The 22,349-nt window shown below is 45.5% G+C and overlaps 1 protein-coding gene across 1 annotated transcript in view; it reads left to right on the forward strand.

Annotated features, from left to right (window-relative positions):
- Nucleotides 1–22,349, forward strand: part of PTPRN2 (protein tyrosine phosphatase receptor type N2) — a 1,071,863-nt gene that overhangs the window by 917,453 nt on the left and 132,061 nt on the right. Inside the window, exon 14 of the mRNA XM_075550901.1 lies at nt 10,530–10,724. Coding sequence (XP_075407016.1) covers nt 10,530–10,724 — 195 coding nt within the window. The remainder of the gene's footprint in view (nt 1–10,529; nt 10,725–22,349) is intronic.

Here is a 22,349-nt window from a genome sequence, read left to right on the forward strand (position 1 = left end):
TTTGTCCACTAGGGGATTTTTCCCTACGACATTGATGGCTGTAGGATATTTGCTTCCTAGGAAGGGAGGCACACTGCCATCGTTGATGGCTGTGATTGTGGGGATCACCAGCAGAATAATACCCCGCTCCATTATTGCCTATGCTTCCTCATTAGGAAGGGGACATGATTAGCATCTCCTTCTCATTATTTTCCCACTATCTGAGTGAGCCAAGACAGTGGGGGGAAAAAACCTAGAAAGCAGAGACGCTGAGATGAGTTGACCTCTTCAGAAAGGGATGCAAACATGCAAAGTGATATGGTTTGTGATAAGGAGATAGTAAAAAAAAATCACACATGTTAGCTTTTTCTTTCCTATTCAAGAGTAGGAATTGGGGAAAGAAAGGGAAACGGATATGGTCTGACACCTGGTGTGAGCAGTGCAGGTTCAGTTTAGGCCATTGCAGCGGATGCAGCCGCAGCGCACACTCTCACAGTGTCGGTTCCATACTCAACCTGAGTTTGGAAAAGGTACATCCGGATTCTAGCCAAGAGCCCCTTGCCATGAAGTCAGTTCTGACTCTTAGACAGCCTGTAGGATTTCCAAGACTGTAACGGTATATGGGAGTGGACAGCGTCATCTTTCTCTCTCGGAGCCGCTGGCGGGTTTGAACTAATGACCTTGCTGCTTAGCAGCTCAATGCTCTTCACACAATGCCAAGTCTCAAATCTAGATCGTGCCTGCCGGAGAACTTTCCAGAGAGTGGTCCCAAGTTAAGGGGCATTTGTAAGGAATGATGGGGATTTTAGGTTGGCCTCTACATTTGTGCCAAAAGATACATTCAGTCCAAGATACTTTACGTCCTCCTTTAGAATAAATGATCTGTGGATTATTGAGTCAAATTAGTTATTATACAGTGATCAGTATTGTCTCTGTTAACTCACGGTCATTAAGTTCAATGTTCTGGATCATTTTTATGAAAGTTATGTTATGCCAGATCATAAATTGAATTTTAAAAAGTAGAGTTCATTTGGATCTTAAGTAGCTTAAAAGATTGTTTATTACTTGAAAGATGCTGGAGGATATGGATCTCCTTGTCTGTCCAAGGCAAGATCCATTTACCAAAATCACCACTGCTGTGCTCACAACAAGGACCTTGCAGAGGGAACCGTCGGGTCACTGTCCAAGAGGCCCTGCATTTGCACAGCAGCAGGCTGCTGCTGCTCTGATTTCAGTGAACTTGGACCTTGGTTAGTTACTGCTCTCGGTGGATCTGCGCATGCCCATCTTTTCACGCTAGGCATTTCTGATCCTGACCAGGGGCTGTTTGCTTTGGGTGTTGATGATGCCCTTCCCCCGCTGGCTGCTAGGATTTCGAATTAGGGGGAATTTCAATAATTGGGCTAATCTCCAGGTTTCTTTTGGAGCATGCTTCTGGGACTTCGTTGGCATGATCAATGATCTTTTCCTCAAATACAACACTCTACACAGATGATCACAGCTCTATAGTTTAACCTCATTTAACAGAATATTATTTACAGAATATTCATCTTGGCTATGCTGGGTTCTTTTCTTTTTTTCCTTTGTGGTCACTTACTACTGAGATGAGCTTTTGTATCCAATCACTGCGTGTGCCCTCCCTAGAAGTCCGATAATAAATGTAGAGCAATAAAAGCAGGGGAAGTGCTTTGGTCTGATAGCAATTCCCACGTAACGGGAACTAATGTTGTAAACTTCAAATTACATTTTAAATAAATGTTTATGCCCAACTCATCCATTCGATCATCGCCTCGAGGGTCAGGAGGATCATGCCTTCATTTGTCATTGGGTGGACGGCGATTGCCTTTTTAAGGTGTAGATGATACTTTTCGAATGAGGACGGCAAGCAATCGTTCTGCAGTCTCAGGAGGGGAAGAGGAATATGCACAACAGCGTCTCTAATAAGCTCAAGGCTGACGTCATTGTTTAGAGGCTCAGCATAAAGCAACACTGAAATATTTTCACGCAGTCACAAACCTAGAAGGGATTTCAAAAAGCACTCACTGAGCCTCTATGATTCTGGGTAGACCATTACCAAAGCATGTCGCCTTCTACTTTCTTTTTTTCTGTCCTTTTAAAAAGAAGGTCCTTTTTTTTTTTTCCCTGTAGACAATTTTCGTTCTAAGGTAGTAAGACAGAGAGTGGGTAGAATAAAGAATTTCTATGATTAATTTACAAACTGTAATCAACATAAAGGACTAATTAAGAGGGCCATATGGTGGCATCCCGAAGAGATTTCGTCGGTAAGCAGAGAGGAAGGTGTAAGCCCAGTCTCTCTTTGCTTCTCTCGTGCTCTATTCCGGATGACAGAGGAGTAAGGGAGGAGAATGTGGGAGGGAGCTGGTAACTCCATGTCCTAGAAAAGAAGGCACCGGACGGACGGTCGCACAGGTGAAGCAGGGCCCCTGTTTGGTAGCCCAAGGCAGCACAAGGCAGGAGCCAATGATGCCGTCCATGCGGTTCTCTTCCAGAAGCAGCAGAACTGGGGTGTCTACATTCTCTGTGCTTTTCAGACTGGGAGGTTTCAAAAGAAAAAAACTTTTTCAGTCATCTGTATTGTTGTCATAAATACACAGACGTAACCCAAACCAAAATCAGTGCCCTTCAGTAAACTCCGACTCTTGCCGACCCTGTATGACCGAGTAGAACAGCCCCATGGGGTTTCCAGGGCTGTACTCTTTGTGGAAGCAGACTGCCATATCTCTTCCCCCCTTGAACCCCCAACCGTTGGGTTAGCAACTAAGGGCTTTAACCATTGTTCCATTATTGTAGTTAGCATGAAAGGAAGCATGAGAGCACTTATTGCCTGATAGCTCAAGGAGCATGTTTGTGGTGTTTGCACCTTTCCATTATCCAAGTCAGTGATAACTTTGCATCGCTATATCCAATTTTGTTTCTACATAGGATTCATCTAGCAGTTTAATAATATGACTATAAGTCACTGCCGTTGAATCAGTTTCCGCTCATGGTGGCCCTATGGTAGGTTTCTGAAGCTGAGTCATTCCCCCCCCCCTCCCCGCCTGCCCACATTCTTCCCACCTGATGGGAATCCTTCTTTTCTTAGAAGCAACATTGTATTGTGAATTAAGTGGGGTTTACCTCTCAGAAGGCGCCCTGATGGCACAGTGGGTTGTGCACGGGGCTGCTGAGGGCAGGGCCCACAACTGGAAGCCACCAGCCACGTCGAGGAAGAAAGATGAGATTTCCAGCCTTGGAAACCTACAGGGGCAGCTCTGCTCTGCCCTACGATGCCCCTGTGGCCTGGAATCGTCTCCATGGCAATGAGTTTGGAGCTTATATTCTTTTATACATTCAGCAACTTAAACAGCACATCAACCCTTCCCATGGCTTGTCCTGCTCCAGCGTGCGCACGCACGCGCGCACCCCCCCCCCCCACACACACATCATTTTTCCTCATCTCCTTTTAGGATCTTGTCTTCTCCTTCACCCGTGTTAACCCTCTAGTCTGCTATCCCCACCCCACCCCCCACTGCTCCTCTCACTCCTGGTAACCATCAAAGTGTGTTTTTTCTTTTTTTTTAAATCATTTTTTGGGGGGGCTCATACAACTCTTATCACAGTCCCTACATCCATCCATTGTGTCAAGCACATTTGTATTTTTGTTGCCATCATCATTCTCAAAACATTTGCTTTCTCCTTGAGCCCTTGATATCAGCTCCTCAGTTTGTCCCTCCCCACCATGAACCCTTGATAATTTATAAATTATTATTATTTTGTCATGTCTTACAATGACTGACGTCTCCCTTCACCCACAAAGTCTGCTTCTTAAGGTATGAAAATCTTTTATTTGTTATTTTTCTGATAGCAGTGGTCTTATACAGCATTTATCCTCTTTGATTGGCCGGCCGCTGTCAGCTTGCTGTCCTCCAGATCCATCCATGTCATGAGCTGCTGCACAGTATCCACACTGTTCTTTAGCGGTTTATAGGATTCCATTGGGTGTATGCACCGAAGTTCCTTTATTCAGTCTCTCACCAAAGGCAATGGAGGCTGTTGGCAACTTCTTGCTATTCTGCAGAGTGGTGTGGTGAACATGGGGTGAACGTATATCTGCTTGTACTGTGTTCCTTATTTCTGTAGGGTTTTAGAGGCTGTACATCTTTACCGAGCAGACAGCTTCAGTTTTCTTCCCCTGAGCCGACCCTGTGGTTAGCAGTCCAACACTAGTTGGCATTACCACTGTCAGTGTTCGCAATACAACGATAGAATATAAAATACTCATCGGTTATATCCCAAGCCTCCTAGGGCTTTTGATACCTTTTGATACCTGTCTCAGATTAGGAAAATGAGACCAGAGAAAATCCGTGATTTCTCATGGGCACCAAAATAAATAACAAACAAACAAACAAAAGCCAGCTCGCTGCCATGGAGTAAATTTTGATTCGTGGCAGCGCTGTTGGACAAGATACAGTTACCCCTGTGGGTGTCAGGGACTCTCAATCTTTACAGGAGTTGAAAGTCTCATCTTTCTTCCTTGGAGCAGCTGGCAGTTTCAAACTACCAACCTTGGCAGTAAGCAGCCTCGCGCACATTCCAGTCTGCCACCAGGGCGCCTTTGAGCACAGGGAAAGGCAAAAATAAACCCCAGTCTTCTGATCCATGCACCAGTGTCATGGAGTGGAGGTGCAGCTCAGATTCCAGAAGGTGTCTTCCTAGCCAAACAGAATGCAGCCCGGCAAATCTCTCGTGGGAATCCTGATATGCAGTTTGAAGCAAAGTGCTCTAGTTGTTTCATGGAGGCTGAAGTCACAAGACCACACTGACTTAGCAACTGACGGACCAAAATGAAGTAGAAACTTACAAATGAATAGTACTCTGGGCATTTTCAAAGCCCATTAGTATAGGTGGGACTGTAAATAGTAACCTTTCCCCTCCAGGAACCCCAAATGCTACACCATTGATAGTATTATATTCAATTAGACAGATGATCTACCTTTCACATCTTATTTTAAGAAAGGGAGAGTATTATAGAAAATATACTCTAGTCAGAGCAGGTAAAGGGAAGATTAAAAAAAAAGAGGATTGTCAGTCATATAATCTGAGATGATAGTCATTTTCTTTCTTCTCTGCCCTCCATGACTGCTTCATCCATTGTTGAGTTTTCTTTGGCACCTCTGGGCCCTATGCTTACTTTCTTTACACTGTAAAGCTTTCCCCATGCCTTTCCTTCCGTTAATGACATCCTTCCACCTGATTGCCCATCCTTGAGATTTTAGCTCAATGTCACCTCCTGAGCAAGGCCTCCCCTGACCTCTCGGGCTGGAGTGAGCCCCTGACTAGGAATCCACAGCAACCTGTGTGTCTTTCCCCTGAAACACACATGGCTCTCACTATCCACACGTGCAACTCCCTGCAGTACTATAAGTTCTGGTCTTTGGTTGTCTGATTAGATACAGTAGCCCTGCCCTCCTGGACCGCGATAATGTTTGACACTAGAAAAATAGATGTTGAACAAATGAACATCATTAGTAATCAGTATTGATAACTTATTAGGTGTTAGGTACAGGCCTGGACATTCCTTCTAAGCACATTATGTAATCATTATAACAGCTCAGAAGTCGGTAGTACTATCACCATTTCACTGATAAGAAAACGGAGACACAGAGATGTCAGGTAATTTCCTCAAGGTAACACAGCAAGTAAATGCTAAAAAGACTGAGAAACTCACCGCCATCAAATTGATACTGATGTATAGTGACTCAGTAGGACAGAGAACTGCCCCTGTGAGTTTCTAAGACTGTAACTTTGCAGGGATAGAAAGCCCAGTAGGATGGTAGTTATGAACTGCTGACTTTGCAGTTAGCAGCCCAACCAGGGCTCCTCATAATCCTTCCTCAAATCTAGGACACCACCTTCGCTTGGGGCTCAAGGCAAGCACAGCTCCACAGAGTTGAGCTCCTGTATTTCAGGCAGTTTGCTTTCTGTCCATGAGCCTGAGCCAGGATTACAAGTAGAGACTTCACGGGTTCCTTAGTTTGTCCCTTGAGGACAGTGGCAGTATGAAGAAGCTTTAGCCTCCAGCCTCCATTTCCAACCCAATTCCAACCTCTCCTTCTCCCCCCACCCCTCCAGGGAAATGCTGCCATCTTCGTTGCTTCCCAGATACGAGTTGCCTTTGTTGTTTTCCTATAGAAACCGGGCAGTACTGCGTTGGATGCTAGGTGTCTTAGGCATCACATGCTCTTATTTGAATATAAAAGCACACAGTAAAGCCGTCCTTGCATCACGAAGATCACGTATTGCCATTTGGATGTGAGTCTTTTCACTTCTGAAATGCGGTCCTCCCCGCAGCTCCTGATGGCACCTGTGGTTTGATGACCTTTCTGAGTGCCCGGCTCTGGTGTCTCAAATGCCTCTTTAGAACCATCCTTTCTCCAGTCCTGGCTTTCGGGGCTTAATATTCACTGTGTCAGGCTGAAGGTGGGAAACTGATTTCTTTTAACCTTGATTTTTATCCCAGATTTTCCATCATATCAGAAAGAATTGCACCGTCAGCATCACAATGAATTTTAGAACATTTTCTTCTTCCTTGTATTCACTGTTACTAGTATAAGTATATCTTTCTTAACTGTGGCAAAAATATACACAACAAAACATTCTCCATGTCAACATCTTCTACACGTATAATTCAGTGCCATTGATTATACTCTGCATGTTATGCAACCGTTATTGATATTTTTGTAGTAATTTTAGATAACTGTCCAAAGTTTTATTTCATTTACATTTCTAATTTACGGATCCCTCTTGGAGGGCAGGCCCCTCTCTCAGCGTTTTAATACAAAAAAATCCCCACTGCCATCGAGTTGATTCCAGCCCTGCAATACATAGTGGAACTGTTCAGTAGGGAATCTGAGAAACTACATCTTACAGCAGCAGCCTCCTCTTTCTCTCAGCGAGTGACTGGTAGGCTTGAACCACTGACCTTGGAGTTAGGAGCCCATTGTGCCTTCAGGCCACCTTTAATTTACAAACATGAATTCTTTTAATTCTCACAACAACGTTATTCTATCTTGAGAGTGAAAAAAAATTGGGCTTGGCCCTGTGATACCCACATTCACAAAGAAAGTTCCTCAGCAGAGGAAACTTTTGCCCATGTTGACCAAGGCCTGGGGGATCCACTCTTGGTGCACTGTACTGACTGTGGGCAGAGACACAGGGCAGACGTGTGGCTAGTTTGATTACCGTATATACTCATGTATAAGTTGAGTTTTTTCAGAACATTTTTAATGCAGTGTTTGTGGTAAAATTAGGTGCCTCGGCTGATATTCAGGTTGGCTTATATTTGAGTATATACGGTAAGTGATTAAAACTCAAGATTTCAAGTCTCCTTCTCCAAAGTATCTCATTCTTGGAGGACATATTCTGAATTCCCTTCGCCTGTGCCATAGTGGTTTTTATGCTTTTGTGGGACTTGACTTTGCTCTAGATAATTAAAATAAGTCAGAAGTTACTGCAGAAGCATTTGTGTGTGTGTGTGTGTGTGTGTGTGTGTGTGTGTGTCCCCTAAACTGAGTAATAGCCCCATGTGCATAAATGGGAAATAAACAAGGTCTACACGTCTATTGGTTGCTAAGTCTAGCTGGTTCTGCTTTATTAAAATTACCCATTTCCTGGGTTTCTTTTTGTTGTGTTTTTCTGGAGACTCTCCGAAAACACGAGTCCATTTTTTTCCTAAAATTCCCACCCAACGAGTCAATATTGACTCCTAGCACCCCATGGGACTGGCTAGGCCCCCACCTGGGGGTTCCCGAGACTGTCATTCTTTACAGGAGTAGAAAGCCCTGACTTTCTGACTGATGTCTCTGAACTGTTGACCTTGCAGTTATCAGACTAAATTTTAAAAGCCCCTGAAAGCTAATGATCCCTGCCAAGTATGAGTATTATCTGAGAAGGAAAGAGATAACGTTGCAATAATTTCCTCTCTTCGTTTTGGTATTTCCCCTTTTGCTTGAGACCGATTTTCCCCACAGTAGGAGTTACCGTATATGCTCGAGGATAAGCTGACCCGAATATCAGCCGAGGCACCTAATTTTACCACAAAAAAACGCATAAAAACATGCTGAAAAACTCAGCTTCTACATGAGTATATACAGTATATTTTAAGTTCACCTTGTCTGCTCTTTTTCTGGCCCCTCCTGTGTGCCCACAATAAACTTCCTTGTAACTGTTGATCTCACAGGGGGTCAGAGAGTCTATGTCCAGTCCGACAGGAGCCCCAGAAGGGGCTGTGTAGAGCTGGGTTGATGAGTGAGCACAGGCCAGGGCCACTCAGGACCTCGGCTGAGCTGGGGGAGAATATTTTCCATGTGGAATTACCTGGATCTGGACGACCTATTTGTCATGTCAAAGAAAGTGGCAGCCCAGGATGACAAGGAGACTGGAAGCATGGGGAAGTGGGTGGTGATCTTTAGCCCTTGCCTTGCTTTGCTGAGAGTGCCTTTGCTATCTACCAGGGTGGGAAAAGAAGGGAGTCCTAGCAGCAGGATTTCCTCCCTGTGTAGACATTTGAAAATCATCTTTTTAGGACTTGGATTTTCTTGTGCACTTTTGTCGGAATGCCGTTTTGTCTTGATGACTCGGATGACGGCTACAGCTTCCCTGGGCAAAGGGATGAAGGCATGATACCGTGGCTGTTAGGAAACTTCCCAAATGATACTTTGTTACTAAAAGAGGTGGCCATCCTCAGGGCTAAATCTGTGAGGTACAGATCGGTAGAAAATGTGCAGCTAGACTGATGTTCTAGGGCTCTACACAACGGTAGTTCTCGGTTTTAACTAGACTCCAAACACAGCCGTGCCCTCCATGGGCAGTCAGCACGTGCTGGACACACGCGGTTTATAGTATGTTACGTGTATAAGGATGGGAGAAAGACACAGCCTTCTACTCCCTAGAAGAGCTAGTCTCGGAAACCCACAAGGGCAGGTCTACCCTGTCTATCGGGTTGCCAGGACTTGGAATCAACTTGATGGCAGTGCATCTATAAGGAAGTTCAAAGACACCTTCATGATGTCATTGAAGCCCGATTAGGTTGTTCTATTAAGGTTTTGCTTTAAATCTAGAAACTTTTGTCTCGTCTTTAGAAAAGCAACTTTTGGGTCATTCCTGTATGCAGGGAGGCTTTGATGCAGTGAAGTTCAGTGGTAGGATTCCCACCTTCCAGATGGGAAATCGGGGTTCCATGCCCAGACAGTGCCCCTTGGGTGCAGCCACTAGCCTTCTGTCAGGGGAGGAGCGCATGTCCCTTTGATGCTGAAGTCAGCCAATGAGTGTGAGGGATCACAGCGTCTGCTCCACAGGGACCTGGGGAGAGGGCAGGGCCCGCAGGGTTTTCTTCTATTGTGCACGGGATCCTCACGCACACCTCACACAGCAGCAACAATAAGGGCGATGCTTTCCTCTGGCGCCAGCAGCCACTCTTAGCAGTTGGGGTGCTGATTTAGAAGAGTGGAGATTTGGATTCTGTTTTTTGTTTGTTTCCCCCTCCTATTTCTTAGCACCCTTTTGTGGTTATGATACCCACTTCTTCTGTGTTGCAGCCCAGAACATGACTTTCCATTTCCTTCTGTTCCATGATGGTCGACATTTTAAAGAGATGGGGGGGGGGGGGGAAGGACCCTAAATAAATGCACAAATCTAAGAATATTTTAATTTGATTGCAGAGTAGTATCCAGTGTCTTCTTCATTGAAAAAAAGTCTATACATTTGTGTGTGTGTGTTCATTTCTTTACAGGGCAGCCCTAACTTCTCACTCTTCTGTAGTCAGATTGCTGTCACTGAAGGGAATGAAGATACCGATAAACCCACGGGCACGGAGTCGATTCAAACACTAGAAAGGGTTTCCAAGACTCTTGTCTTTATAGGAGCAGACAACCTCCTCTTTCTCCCATGGAGAGGCTGGTGGGTTTGAACTGCGGGCCTCGGGGTTAGCAGGCCAATGCTTACCTGACAGCGCCCCCAGGACTCCTTTAGAACCCCTACCGAAATAGTGGCTCTCGCGTTGACGCTGACTCCTGGTGAGCCCACGTAGGTCGGAGCAGAGCTGTGCTCCCTGAGCTTGGCAAAGGCAGAGTTTCCCAAAGCCGCCATGCTTGCCTCTGAACCACCAACACTGCACAATGGCTGGTTTTGAGAAGTGAAAGAAAGCCAGGCCTTTCTCTCGAGGTTCTTCTGCAGGGACTCTACCCTCCAGCCTTCCGAGTCACTGCAGAGTGTTAACTATTTGCACCAGGCAGAGACTACCCTGAGGGCACAGTGCTTGGCAAGCAGGTGTTCGGAAGTATTCCTGGAGGGGATGGAACCAGGTTGTACCAGGGCCATCTGATGGCTCACTGGAGAGGCCGGGTGGCTCTTTCTCCCTCTAGGAAACTGGTTTCAGAACCAGCAGAGGGATGAGAAGACTCCACAGCAGCACAGCACCCCACAGGGCTCTGCACTACCCCTGTCCTCTCGGCTGACCACCATTAATGCCCCGCCTCTCTCCCTGCTTACAGGAGCTGTGCCGGCAGCACATGGCCGGGAGGTCCTCAGAGCGTCCAGAGCCCCTGCACACTTCCCGAATCAATAGTGTCTCCTCGCAGTTCAGCGATGGGCCGATGCCCAGTCCCTCGGCTCGGAGCAGCACCTCGTCCTGGTCAGAGGAGCCGGTCCAGTCCAACATGGACATCTCCACCGGTCACATGATCCTGGTAAGTCTCACACGCTTCCATGTCAGGGGGAAAGCCTTCTTAGGTATTTGCTCTGAGACATGTTCCTGTTGTTATCATTGGTAGGTGTCAGTGAGTCAGCTCCAACCCATAGCGACCCAGTACATAAAGGGCTGAAACCCATTGCCTGGTCCTGCGGCATCCTCACACCTGTTCCTATGCCTGAGCCCATTGTAGCCGTGATGTCATCATCGTGTTGAAGACCTTCCTCTTTTCGCTGCCCTCCACTTGACCAAGCATGATGTCCTTCTCCAGGGACTGGTCTCTCCCTGTCAATATGCCCAAAGTATGGAAGACCAAGTCTTACCGTCTTTAGAGTCTATGACACACAATAGCCACTTGTCTCTCTCCGTTCCTCTCGTTTGTAAATATAGCAATAGAATTGGTGACCAACGCTGACCTTTTTCGCAAGTTGGCCAGCAGGGCAAGAGCAGCCCACACGCCCAGGCGATCGCTGCAGTCCCCCCTCTGCTGTAACTGAATATGAGAACTTCCACTGGAATCCCTTCCGTTCTCTGCTTAGAGTGCTTAGCCCACACCCATACTTAATCATGCATAAGGCTTTTTATTGGTTGTTTCGCTCTTAATGCTGGAAACACACATCTATTAGTGCCTACTGTGTGTGCTGCCTTTTTTAGCTCTCTGACTCATCAACAGCAGGTAGTGCCTTTCCCCTCAGTGCCCAGCTCACCAAGAATCATTTGGATAAATAAATGCCACTCATGTGCTGCTTATAATTCCACGTGTCACTGGCAAGGGTGGAGGGCGTTCGTGCCTCTCTCCTAGGTAAGGAGGCGCTCTGGAGGGATTCACACAGAAGGGCTCCCTGACGGGGGACTTCAGAAGTGGCTGCTCGGTGTGTTGACTCTCCCCATGCTGAGGGTGGTGAGCAGCGATAGCCCTCCCTACTGTGGATTGCCGCCTGATGCATAATTAATGTTCGAGTTTTATTAAGAAAGATGTTCATAATTTAGCACTTCTTACTCGGCTGTCTCCTGAAGGCAGAAGAGGAAAGCTGTTTGGGATTTTTACGCTGCAGGCACCTTCTTGTTGAGTAATTGTCAAAGCAGAAATACAAAGCGGCCGAGCTCTGTTATTGTTTTATATTGGAGCCGGAACTTCCTGTTGCGAGAGAACCTTGCGCCACGGCGCGGCAGAGGCGGCTCCTATACCTGGCATCAGAGGGATGTTTCGTGGTGCAGTTAAGATGGACCCTGTCAGGTGCTTTTTGTTTTAGATACATTGCTCTGGCTTGTTTTTAACTCCCTTACCTGACTATTCAATAATGGCACAGACTGGTAGAATTTGACCATAGAAAGCCCGAAGACCATCTCTCCACTCGGTGGAGATGGAGCACCATGGACTGCACTGGTGATGTTATGAGGCAGTTGGGTGTGCTAACATCGCCCCAGGGGAACGCACTATTGGCCCTTCACACACCTGGATGTCGAAGCTTTGTGACACCATTCAAAACCTATGTGGGCGAGATATGTGGGAAGCCTGGTGAATGCACCAATCTGCTTCCAAAATCACTTCAAGCCAAAGTCCAGAAGGTTTAGCTTTGCTGATCAAAAAAGCTAAAATTTAGTCAGAGTGGTTCCGTAGCACTTTGGCCACTGAGCTTTCTAGGGTATGACTACTCTCTTGTCTTTTTCTAGGCTCTACCTTACTCACCAAAATTTACATCCTTCCTAGAATGGAGAGTCTCCCATGATGTAAAGTCACCTACCAATCAGTGGTCTTCCCGTGGACTTGGTTGCCTAGTGGACTCTTCTAGGGTTGAGATTCAGGAGCAGAGAAGTTCACTGAACAGATATTTACTGGGTTTCCATGGCATCCCAACAGTGGTTTGTTACTGTAGATCTGACTTTTTATGGAATATAAGGACATTTGCCCATTTTAGGAAAGGAAATTAGGTCCAAAGTTTACAGTTCAACTGAAAACCAATATTGGGGGTAAACCCCCTAGTCTATTAAGTTTATCTGCCAAGTTCGCTAGAGGGAGCTTTATTGAGAGAACTTTCATTATATCCTCTCCCTCCTTTTTCAATATTTTATTGCTTTTTAGGTGACAGTTTACACAGCGCATTAAACTCACTTTTAACAGTTTTTCATGGGTGGTTTCATGATAGTGATTCCAGTGTCTGCCGTGTCACATTCTCATTATGGCCATTCTGCTTGTTCCCTTCCCATTGATCTAGCTTCCCTTGTGAACTTTGCCTCTATTTAATGCTTCTTTCCCCATCACCACCTTTCACAAGCATCTGCTGTCTGCAAAGTGATCTCCCTTCCATCATTCCCATCCCTGATGCTGTCAAAGAACATTTTATGTGTATATCGATTTCTAACTTTTAATAATAGCGGGACCATCCACTATGTATCCTTTTGTGATTGACTGGGTTCACTCAGCATCCCGTCCTTCAGATCATGCGGACGTTTTGTGGAGGCCTCGTTATTCCTTATAGTTTCATAGCATTTCATTGTTTGAATGTCCCAGAACCCAGTTATCCATTCATTCACTGATGGGCACTTCAGGTGTTTTCATCTTTTTTGCTATTGTGAGTAATACTTCGGCTACCATTGAGATGCACATATATATTCATATCACTGCTCTTATACCACTTGGATAGATACCTAAGAGTGGAATTGCTGGATAAGAAGATTATCTATTGCTATTCCAAATTCTTAGGAGCCCTGTTGGCATAGTGGGCTCTGCATGGAGCAACTACCTGCAAGATCAGTATTTCAAACCCATCAGTCACTCAATTCATGGGGCAAAGATCAGGCTGTCGGCACTCAGGAAGATGTAAAGTCTTGGAAACCCACAGGGCAATGCCGCTCTATCCTTTCGGGTCACTATAAGAATCAACGCGATGGCAGTGAGTTTTGGATGGCAATGAGTTTGTTCCTATTTCTAGCTTTTGAGAAGGCATCGTTACTGTTTCTCAGTGTGGGGTACCATTTCACAGCCCTACCCACAGTGTCTAGGAGGTCTGTGCCTTCTGCCCACTTTTTGACGAGGTTGTTTATCTTTTTTTTGCATTATTGAAGTTTTCTATCTGTCTGGAAATTAGACCTTTGTCAGTTGTACCATTTCCAAAGACTTTCCCCAGTCTATAGGTTTTTTTTCACACCTTTGTTAAAACCTTTTTTTCTTCAGATTTTTTTATTGTGTTATTGTTAAGACTGTACACAGCATTCTTAATATTTTGATGTGCATAAATATTTACTTTTTAGGAGTCCCCAGGTATCAGATGTCTCTTCTGTTGTTTATTCATTGGTAGTCATGTTTTATAGGCTATTTATGTCAAAAATTAGGTACTCTTTTGTTTCTTTATTATCTTCCAAGAATGTTATAGATATAGTTTTGAAACATGTTTTTTATCCACTTTGAATTATCTTTCACATGTGGTGTAGGGTTGATTTCATCTGTAAATGGATGGCCAGTTTCTCCAGCACCACTTGATGTAGGGTTTCTTCCTTCCCCATTGAATGGACATTAACTGTATGTTGAAGACCAATTGCCTGTACATAAATGGATTTATTTCTGGGTTCTCGATTCTGTTCCACTGATTTATGTGTTTGTCATTGAGCCAGTACCAGGTTGTTTGATTTCCTGGTCTATTTAGTAAGTTTTGAAATCAGGAAATGTGCGCCCTTCTCCTGTTTTTCTCCTCCTATACTGCTTTAGCTCCTTGGGGCCTCTTTGCTTCCAAATAAAGCTGGATGTTGCTCTTCTTACCTCATTAAAGAATTTTGTTGGGATTTGGATCATGATTGCATTAATTACATCTATAGATCACATATGATAATATTGACATTTTCACATTAAGATTTCCTAACCAAGAGCATGGAATGTTTTTCCATCTGTGTATATCTCTTTTCATTTCCTGCAGTAGCATTTTACAGTTTTCCTTATATATGCCATTCTTGACTCTGGCTAGGTTTATTCCTAGGTATTTTATCTTTTTTGGGGGGGGTATTGTAGATGGTATTAATTTGTTTTCAGTGGTCCTCCATCCTACTGTAGAGAAACAGGACTGATATTTTTTTTGTACTGATATTATATGCCACCTCTTTGCTGAATCATCTACTAGTTTCAGTAACTTTTTTGTGTGAAGTAACTGGGAGTTTTCTATGTATATGAGCACCTTGTCTGTGACTAAGGATAGTTTTACTTCTTCCTAATTTGGATATATCCTTGTCCACCCCCCTCACATACACACTTCCCCCCCTCCCACCTTCATGGCTCTAATTAGGACTTCCTCATTAAAGAAGAGTGGTCACAGAGGGCATTCCTATCATCCCCCATGGTTGGTGGATTTGCATATTTGCTCCAAGGAGTTTTTATCCTATTCCTGCTTTGACGAGAGTTTCTATCAGGAAAGGGTGTTGGATTTATCAATTTAGATCATATGGTTGATTTCCTTTGTTTTATTTACATGATGAATTATGTTGATTGATAGTCTAATGTTGAACCATCTTTGAATTCCTCATATGAATTTCACTTGGTCATGGTGTGTGTGGGGGGGGTTTGGGTTTCCTTTTGATATGCTGTTGAATTCTACTGGCTAGAGGTTTATTGAATACTTTTGCCCCCATATTCATAAGGGATATGGATTTGTAATTTTTTAGTGGTGTTTTTACCTGACTCTAGTATTAGGGTTTGCTGGCTTCATAAATGAATTAAAGTATTCTCCTTCCTTCTCTGTGTTCTAGAACAGTTTGAGTAGAATTGTCATGTTTAAAGATACTTTTCTGGATTTTCTTAAGTACTTTAGTTACAGTTTGGCGATATCTCAAATCTGAAAACAAACATAATGCTTAAATTTCAACCACAGACTCAAACCAAACCACAAAACCACCACCCATCTGCCAGCTTGTTGTACTGCGCTGGCTTATACGGCGTGTGGCTGGGAGCTCTGTGCCTGAAATGTTAACCGCAGCAGGATCACCCATTGTTAAGAGTTTGCAGCAGAATTTTTCAGACTAAGGCAAACTCAAAAGAGAAGAATCTTCTTTAGAAATTTAAAGAACGAGAATCCCGTGAATCACAGCAGAATCTTGTCCTCTAGAGTGCTGGAACCCGGGGACTTTTGCTTCTCTTTTAGAAGGGATTGCCATGAGCTAGAGGCCAGTCTGTAGCCACTAACAACAGCAACAGCAGCAAGTCACAATAAGGGTGATGAATGTCCCTTTGGAAAAGGTCATTTAATGCAGCAGCACCTTCAGATGGACATGCCTTGAATGTCCATTTCCCCCCAACACAACTGCAGTGGTGCATTTAGGAATGTATTCAGATTTACAGTCTGAGTTCCCCCATATCCCAGCACTCTGTGCTAAGGATTGAATATTGCTAAGTATATTTCCTGAGCCCAAAGATGCGGGCACTTGACAGCAGGGAAGAGGATTGCCCATCAGGATTGACGATGCTAAAGTAGACTCCATTCTTAGTCTAGGACATCTGTGTTTATAGCATTCCAGATGGATTCACGTGCTTTCTCAGCTTGTAAGACTGTCTTTAACCCAAGCATTGTTCCTGGCACAGGAGATCAGAAACCTAGAACAGGTAGCATAAGTGAACCACATTTCAGATTTTTACTAGATTTCTCACCCCGAGAAAGCAGATAGAATTACTTTTAAGACTTTCCTTCAGGCTTTGCATTTTAGAACAGCCTCAAGCGTGTGACCATGTTTGCACCTGTAATTAGCTGAAAATGTTCTCTGGGAACTGACCTCATTACTGACCCAAGAGTGGTGCGCTCCCTCCTCAGCAGTCGCTGGAGAAAGCCTGAGCTGTCTCAGTACCTCGGGAACATACCAGACGACCTGACCTTCTAATTCATTAAAGCTACAAGGAAGATAATTCCGCAATCAGTCAACCTGACCTGCCTTAAGGAGACTCTCGTGTTTATCAGCCACCAGGACGATCTTACTGAACTACCTCGTCAGCATTCAAAGACCATCAGACCAATCGTAAACCAAACCCCAAGCCAAAGCCATGGCTGTCGAGGCAATTCCGACTCACAGCAACCAAGTCGGGCAGTAGGGTTTCCCAGGCTGTCGTCTCCACAGAAGCACATCACTCCCGCCTTCTCCTGTGGGGTGGCTCATGGGTGTGAACCCTGGACCTTCTGGTTAGCAGCCAAGCACTTCCCCACTGCACCGCCTGGGCTCCCTAGAAATCATGCAAGGTCGAGGTAGCCCACTGGACCACTCATTTCTGACAGTTAGCAGCTCTCGTAAGGGGATCATGAAAAATGTCACATTTTAACATAAAGAGTCAAGCAGATAAACAGGACAGGTTATTTATAGCTGAACAACGGGGCTGAGACTAGGAGTAGCCTACAGAGTAGAGAGGAAGTTGGCCAAGTTAGTTGGAAGACACGCTTGTTACCAAGGCCTGCTGCCAATGTGCAAAATTAGAGCATTTCCGTTAGCAGCACAGAACAGAAAGCATTTTTTGAAAGAAGCAGTGCAGGCAGTTACCAAGTTGGTATTGCCCAGGCACATGGCGTGGTGGGGGGTAGGCAGGGGGCCGGCCTGGGCAATAGGGGCTGGCTCTAGGGAGGGCAGATCTGATGCAGTGGATGTGTATGCCCCAGCCCCTTCTGAAGGTGCCCTTCTCCCTCCCACAGACCATTCCTTCCACTGTGGTTTGGATGGTCATTTTATTTGCCAAGTACGGCAATCTCATGTTAGAAACCTGTAGTAATAGAATTCTAGAAATAAATTCTCCCTCAAGAACTGGGCTACATTGAGAGGGTGAGCAAGATTTGTCATCTTTCCGAAAGGAGACAGGTGGCCTGGTGGCGGCTTTGAAATGGGAGGAGAAGGCAGGCTCCTCCAGGCTGATGGGAGGCGGGCAGGCAGGCGGGCAGCGGGCTATGCTTGATGAGACCCGCCATGGGGCCAGGCAGCCACTAATGAGAGCAGGCCCATTTGTTAGCTCCCAGTCATTGGAGGGGAAGCGCGGAGCTTCACATCACTGTAGGGAGGGACTTAATTACTGGCTAGTCAAGGGATTTCAGGCAAGTGGAACAAGACGGAGAGAAATGGGTCAGGGGAAAGCACATGTCTGCCAGGTACCTGGAGCCATCGAGTTCTCAGAAGGAACACAAGTGACAATGTCCTTGCAAGATGTTGGAATGGGAGGGAAGAGTCTCCAGGCGGCTACAGAATGTGTACGTGGAGAGGTGCAGGCTGGTGGGCATTGGGGTCTTGCTCAAACCTCTCTCTTCCTGCAGGAACAAGCCTGCAATTAGATTGTTCATGAAGCTCTCTGGTGCAGCAGGTACCTGAGTGGCTGGGCTTTGAAACAGAGCATGGCTGCTAAAAACCCAGGGTCTGGGGTCCGTGGAATGAATGTGGTCTTAAAGCAGGGAAGCTATGTGGTTTGGTTTGCCAGTTCTGGTCCCTGGGTAAATCAGTTCGCCTCTGTTGCCTCACCTGTGAAATAGCTAGCTCTAATAGTATCTTCTTCTTAAGGTTTCTAAGAGGATTAAGCAAGATAAACATTTAAGATGTTGACACCTTGTCAGACCTCAGCAGATGTTATTTACATGGGCTTGTTAGTAGTAAACCGAGAAGGGTCGTGGTAAAGAAATGAAGCCATGGGAGCTTTGGTTAACTTTACCCAGTCCCTGAACTCTAGGCTTGTGTTCGGTAAGCCAGCCTAGTCTGTGTTTCTGTACTATGGCTTGTTTTGGTTTACCTTGATATAGATATACTGTGTGTTTTAAAAGACTCCCAATTTCTAAATATAGGCGTAGGGGGAAAATTACTTGATCCGCAGAAAACAAGAAAACACTAGTCCCAGGATGTCATCCTTGAAGCAAGACGGTGATGGCAGGGCCACCCTGGCCAACATGACATGGGCTCTTGTAGAATCTGCAGGGTTGAGAAGTACAAACCCCAAGTAGTGGGGCCCAGGAGACTGGACAGGCTGACCCTTTTCCTGTGTTACGTTCTCCTGGTGACGGTGAGATGAGGGGCCACCATGGGTGACTGAACTCAGTTGATGAAAAGTGGGAGATGAAAATGGGTAGGTGACATGTCCCCAGCACTCTGCTTGACCCTTGGAAAGAACTCCATGAGTATTTGCTGACTGAATGAAATAGCTGCAAGGGAAAGGCAGCGGGAGAGAAACAGCAGCTTCCGTAAAACTAGTTCACCTTTAAAGAAATGTATAAGGGGCAGTATGAGGTCTAATTGAAGCAACACGCAGAAACCTAAAAGACAAACACAACATCCTTAAAATGACTTGATGCAACTGTCGTAAAACCATTGCATTTTAAATACGGAAAGGGGCATGGCTTCTTAAGAAATTCTATCATAGCCTTTGAATTTATTGACTAAAAAAAAAAATCTGTTTCCATGTGACATTTGTTTATAGAGTGTCCCGTTTCCTAGGAGTGTGTCAGGGCCATGGCTCCTGCTCGCAGGATCACCAGTGACATCTCTTCACCCATGAGCCTGGCATAAGAACGGGATTGCACACCAGCAAGTGTGTGTGAGCAGTGGGCACTGCGTGTGCGGGAGCCAGGAGGCACTGTTTCTTACTCGAGAGCTCCTGTCTTGCGGAGACTGAAAGCAAGAGGACTAGACAGGGTTCCTTGAGGCCTGGGAGGATTAAGTATTTAAAAAGATGGTTTAACACTTTTTCCATTCGACATAAAGAATATAGAACTTAATTCAGGAAACCAGCACGACTAAGAACTTTGTTTAATACAGTGCATCTATGCGAAAGGGCTGAAGATGGGCTGGAGCCTCCTCTCTGTAATCCCCACATTCCCATCCCTCCTGGAAAATAGGATGCCGGTAGTAAGACGAAGCACACACAGCATATTGTATCCTTGTTCTAACGATATTAATAAGCTCTCATTAGAATGAAATAGGTTTTACAGGTGAAGATAACAAAGCTGAGTGAGGGGAACTAAATAAAAATCACACTGCAGAAAGTGACCACGTAGCTTCCATCATCATTAAAACAACAACAACCCAAAACTAGAGAAACAAAAATAATCAAAGCAACACTGAACTCATTTAGATTTTGAGGGCAGCCAGCTGCCTTCTTTTCTTCTGGGCCAGAGTGTGTACACATTTAATTTGCTAACTATGTCTCTGTTGTGATGGTATGTGAACTTGACACGCCACCCGGGGAGATGGCAGGATGCCTGGCCTGGGTGATTATGATCCAAGACTGACCCCACAGCCCTGCTCCTCCCTGAGACTTGGGGTGAGCGGCCTCCGTGGTGGGCCTTTGCCTTCCCCGAAGTCCTAATACCAGTGAGAGGAGCTTCGACTCTGGCGACCCAGGTGCTCTCACAGAGGAACTCTGCTCCCCAGAGCTGTGCTCACTGGCCAGCTTCAGAAGTTGATCGCCACATCCTTTTCCCAGGGGCCTCTGAGGGGATTTGAACTTCCAACCTTTGGGTTCCAGTTATTACACCCATGTACTCCAGTGTCACCTTTAAAACCCTTGTCCAAATTCACTGTCATCGAATAGGTTCAGACTCACAGTGACTCTGAAGGACAGGTAGAACCGCCCCTTTTCTAGGACAGGCAGCCTCATCTTTCTTCCCTCCGAGGAAGGGGTGGATTCCAACTGCTGACTCTGAGGTTCGTAACTTAGCATGGAGTCTACCAAGATATATGACTGTTTTCAGCTTGCATTGTTTGAACAGTCTACATCTCTTTGGTGGTTTTATCTGTTTGACTCTTTGGTTTCATACTTTTTAATATGCATACTGATAACATAATAGATGGTAATTGCTTCACTCATAAAGCTTCTTGACAACGTGTTGAAGGCCGGTTAACCTCAGCAAGATTATGAGTCAGCAGGATGCAGCCAGAGGGTTCCTCTAGTCTGGCCCTGCCTCCACCCAGCAGGGCTTGCCTCAGGCAGGCTCCTCAAAGCCTCGGTTCCTTCATCTTGAAAATGACATCCTTGTATTTCTAAAATGCTATTATTCCATTATTACCTCGCCACCCTCACTTGTACACGGTGCCTGCTCTCTGGATCTAAATGTCCACATCTGAAGGCAGGGCTTGTCCCCGCTTATCATAAAGAAGCGAAGCAGTAGCACTTCATTCTATGGTTGGGGCTTCTGTTTTATCAAGTGCCCACTTGCTAACGGGGCTTGCTATCAAAACCTACTACATTAAACGAAGCTAATGGATACATGGGCTGGTTCCACTTCTGTGGAACAAACACTTAGAGAAACACAATTATGTGGCTTATTGTTTCTGGATCGACCCTGCTATTTCCCATGGCTCAAATTTGGTGAAGTGTATTTTTTGCATTGAAGTTGTTTATAACTGCTTGGATACAGCCAGATATTTAGACAAAGGGATTATAGGGTGATCAAACTGCTTCAATGCTTCTAAATTAGACACTCCCAGGCCCTCTTCTCTTTTCAGCACGGTAGATGGGCGTCTAACTTGCTGTTCCCTCCCAGCTCCTACTCTGAAGCCTTCATAAGCCACCTAACCAGGGAGGATTGAGTGTAAGGTCCTGACGCTGTATTCAATCATCAGTACTGATTAGGGGAATCTGGGACCCCTGATGGCCTAGCGGTTACAAGTTGGGCTGGGAGCCATAAGACTGATAGTTCAGAACCTCTAGCCTCTCTGAGGAAGAAGACAGGGCGTTCTGTTTATGTAAACAGTTACAGTCTTGAAAGCTCACGGGGGCAGTTCTACCCTGTCCTATAGGATCATTGTGGGTCGACATTGACTCGATGACAGTAAGTGTGATTGGGATTGGGGATATTGAGAACTGAGCTAGAATAAGAGGAATAGCCAGGTGTGAAAAATGCTTTCTAGAATGATCTTCTAGAATGAATGATCTGCGTCTCTTTGGTGGTACACGCAGTTAACAACTTTACGGCTGACAGTGTAAGCCTTCTCACTGGCATTTGGGAGAAAGGCCTGGTGATTTACTTTTTGAAAAAAATCTGTCCTTGAAACCCCATGGAGAGGAGCTGATACCAAGGGCTCAAGTAGAAAGAAAATGTTTTGAAAATGGTGATGGCCACCTATGTACAGGTGTGCTTGACACCATGAGTGGATGGATGGGTCGTGATAAGAGCTGTACGAGCCCCCAGTAAAATGATTGAAAAGAAAGAAAAGAAGCCCCGTGGAGCACACTTGCCATGTGACTCACAGGGGTTGCCTTGAATTCAATCCACTTGATGGCGCCCGGCCCTGGGTGGCAGTCTAGACCGTCTTACATGACGGCCATAGGCGTGGCGGCCCTCTCTGAGTACCTAAGAGGAGTCAGTGGGACATGGTTGTGTTTGAACTGCTCTGACTTCTCAGAAGCCCCTCCCCCCGCAAAGGCTGCCATATCCCGTGCCTGGCCCTAAGCCGGGTCCACGTTCTAACGCGTATGTGGACTTGAAACTGGAGTCCACGTAGTAACTCTTATGTGGACTTGAGCAGATTTTTTTAGAATCTTTCAGTGGCATCTCGCACTTCCATGACATCATTGAGGTCACTATTTCTGGGACTTACCTGTGCATCTCACTGGGACTTACTCCAGTTTCCCACTGATCACAGGCATCACGTGTTTCAGGAGGATTACAGCACTCACCATCAGCACCTC

The sequence above is a fragment of the Tenrec ecaudatus genome, chromosome 5, assembly GCF_050624435.1.
Source record: "Tenrec ecaudatus isolate mTenEca1 chromosome 5, mTenEca1.hap1, whole genome shotgun sequence".
NCBI lineage: Eukaryota > Metazoa > Chordata > Mammalia > Afrosoricida > Tenrecidae > Tenrec > Tenrec ecaudatus.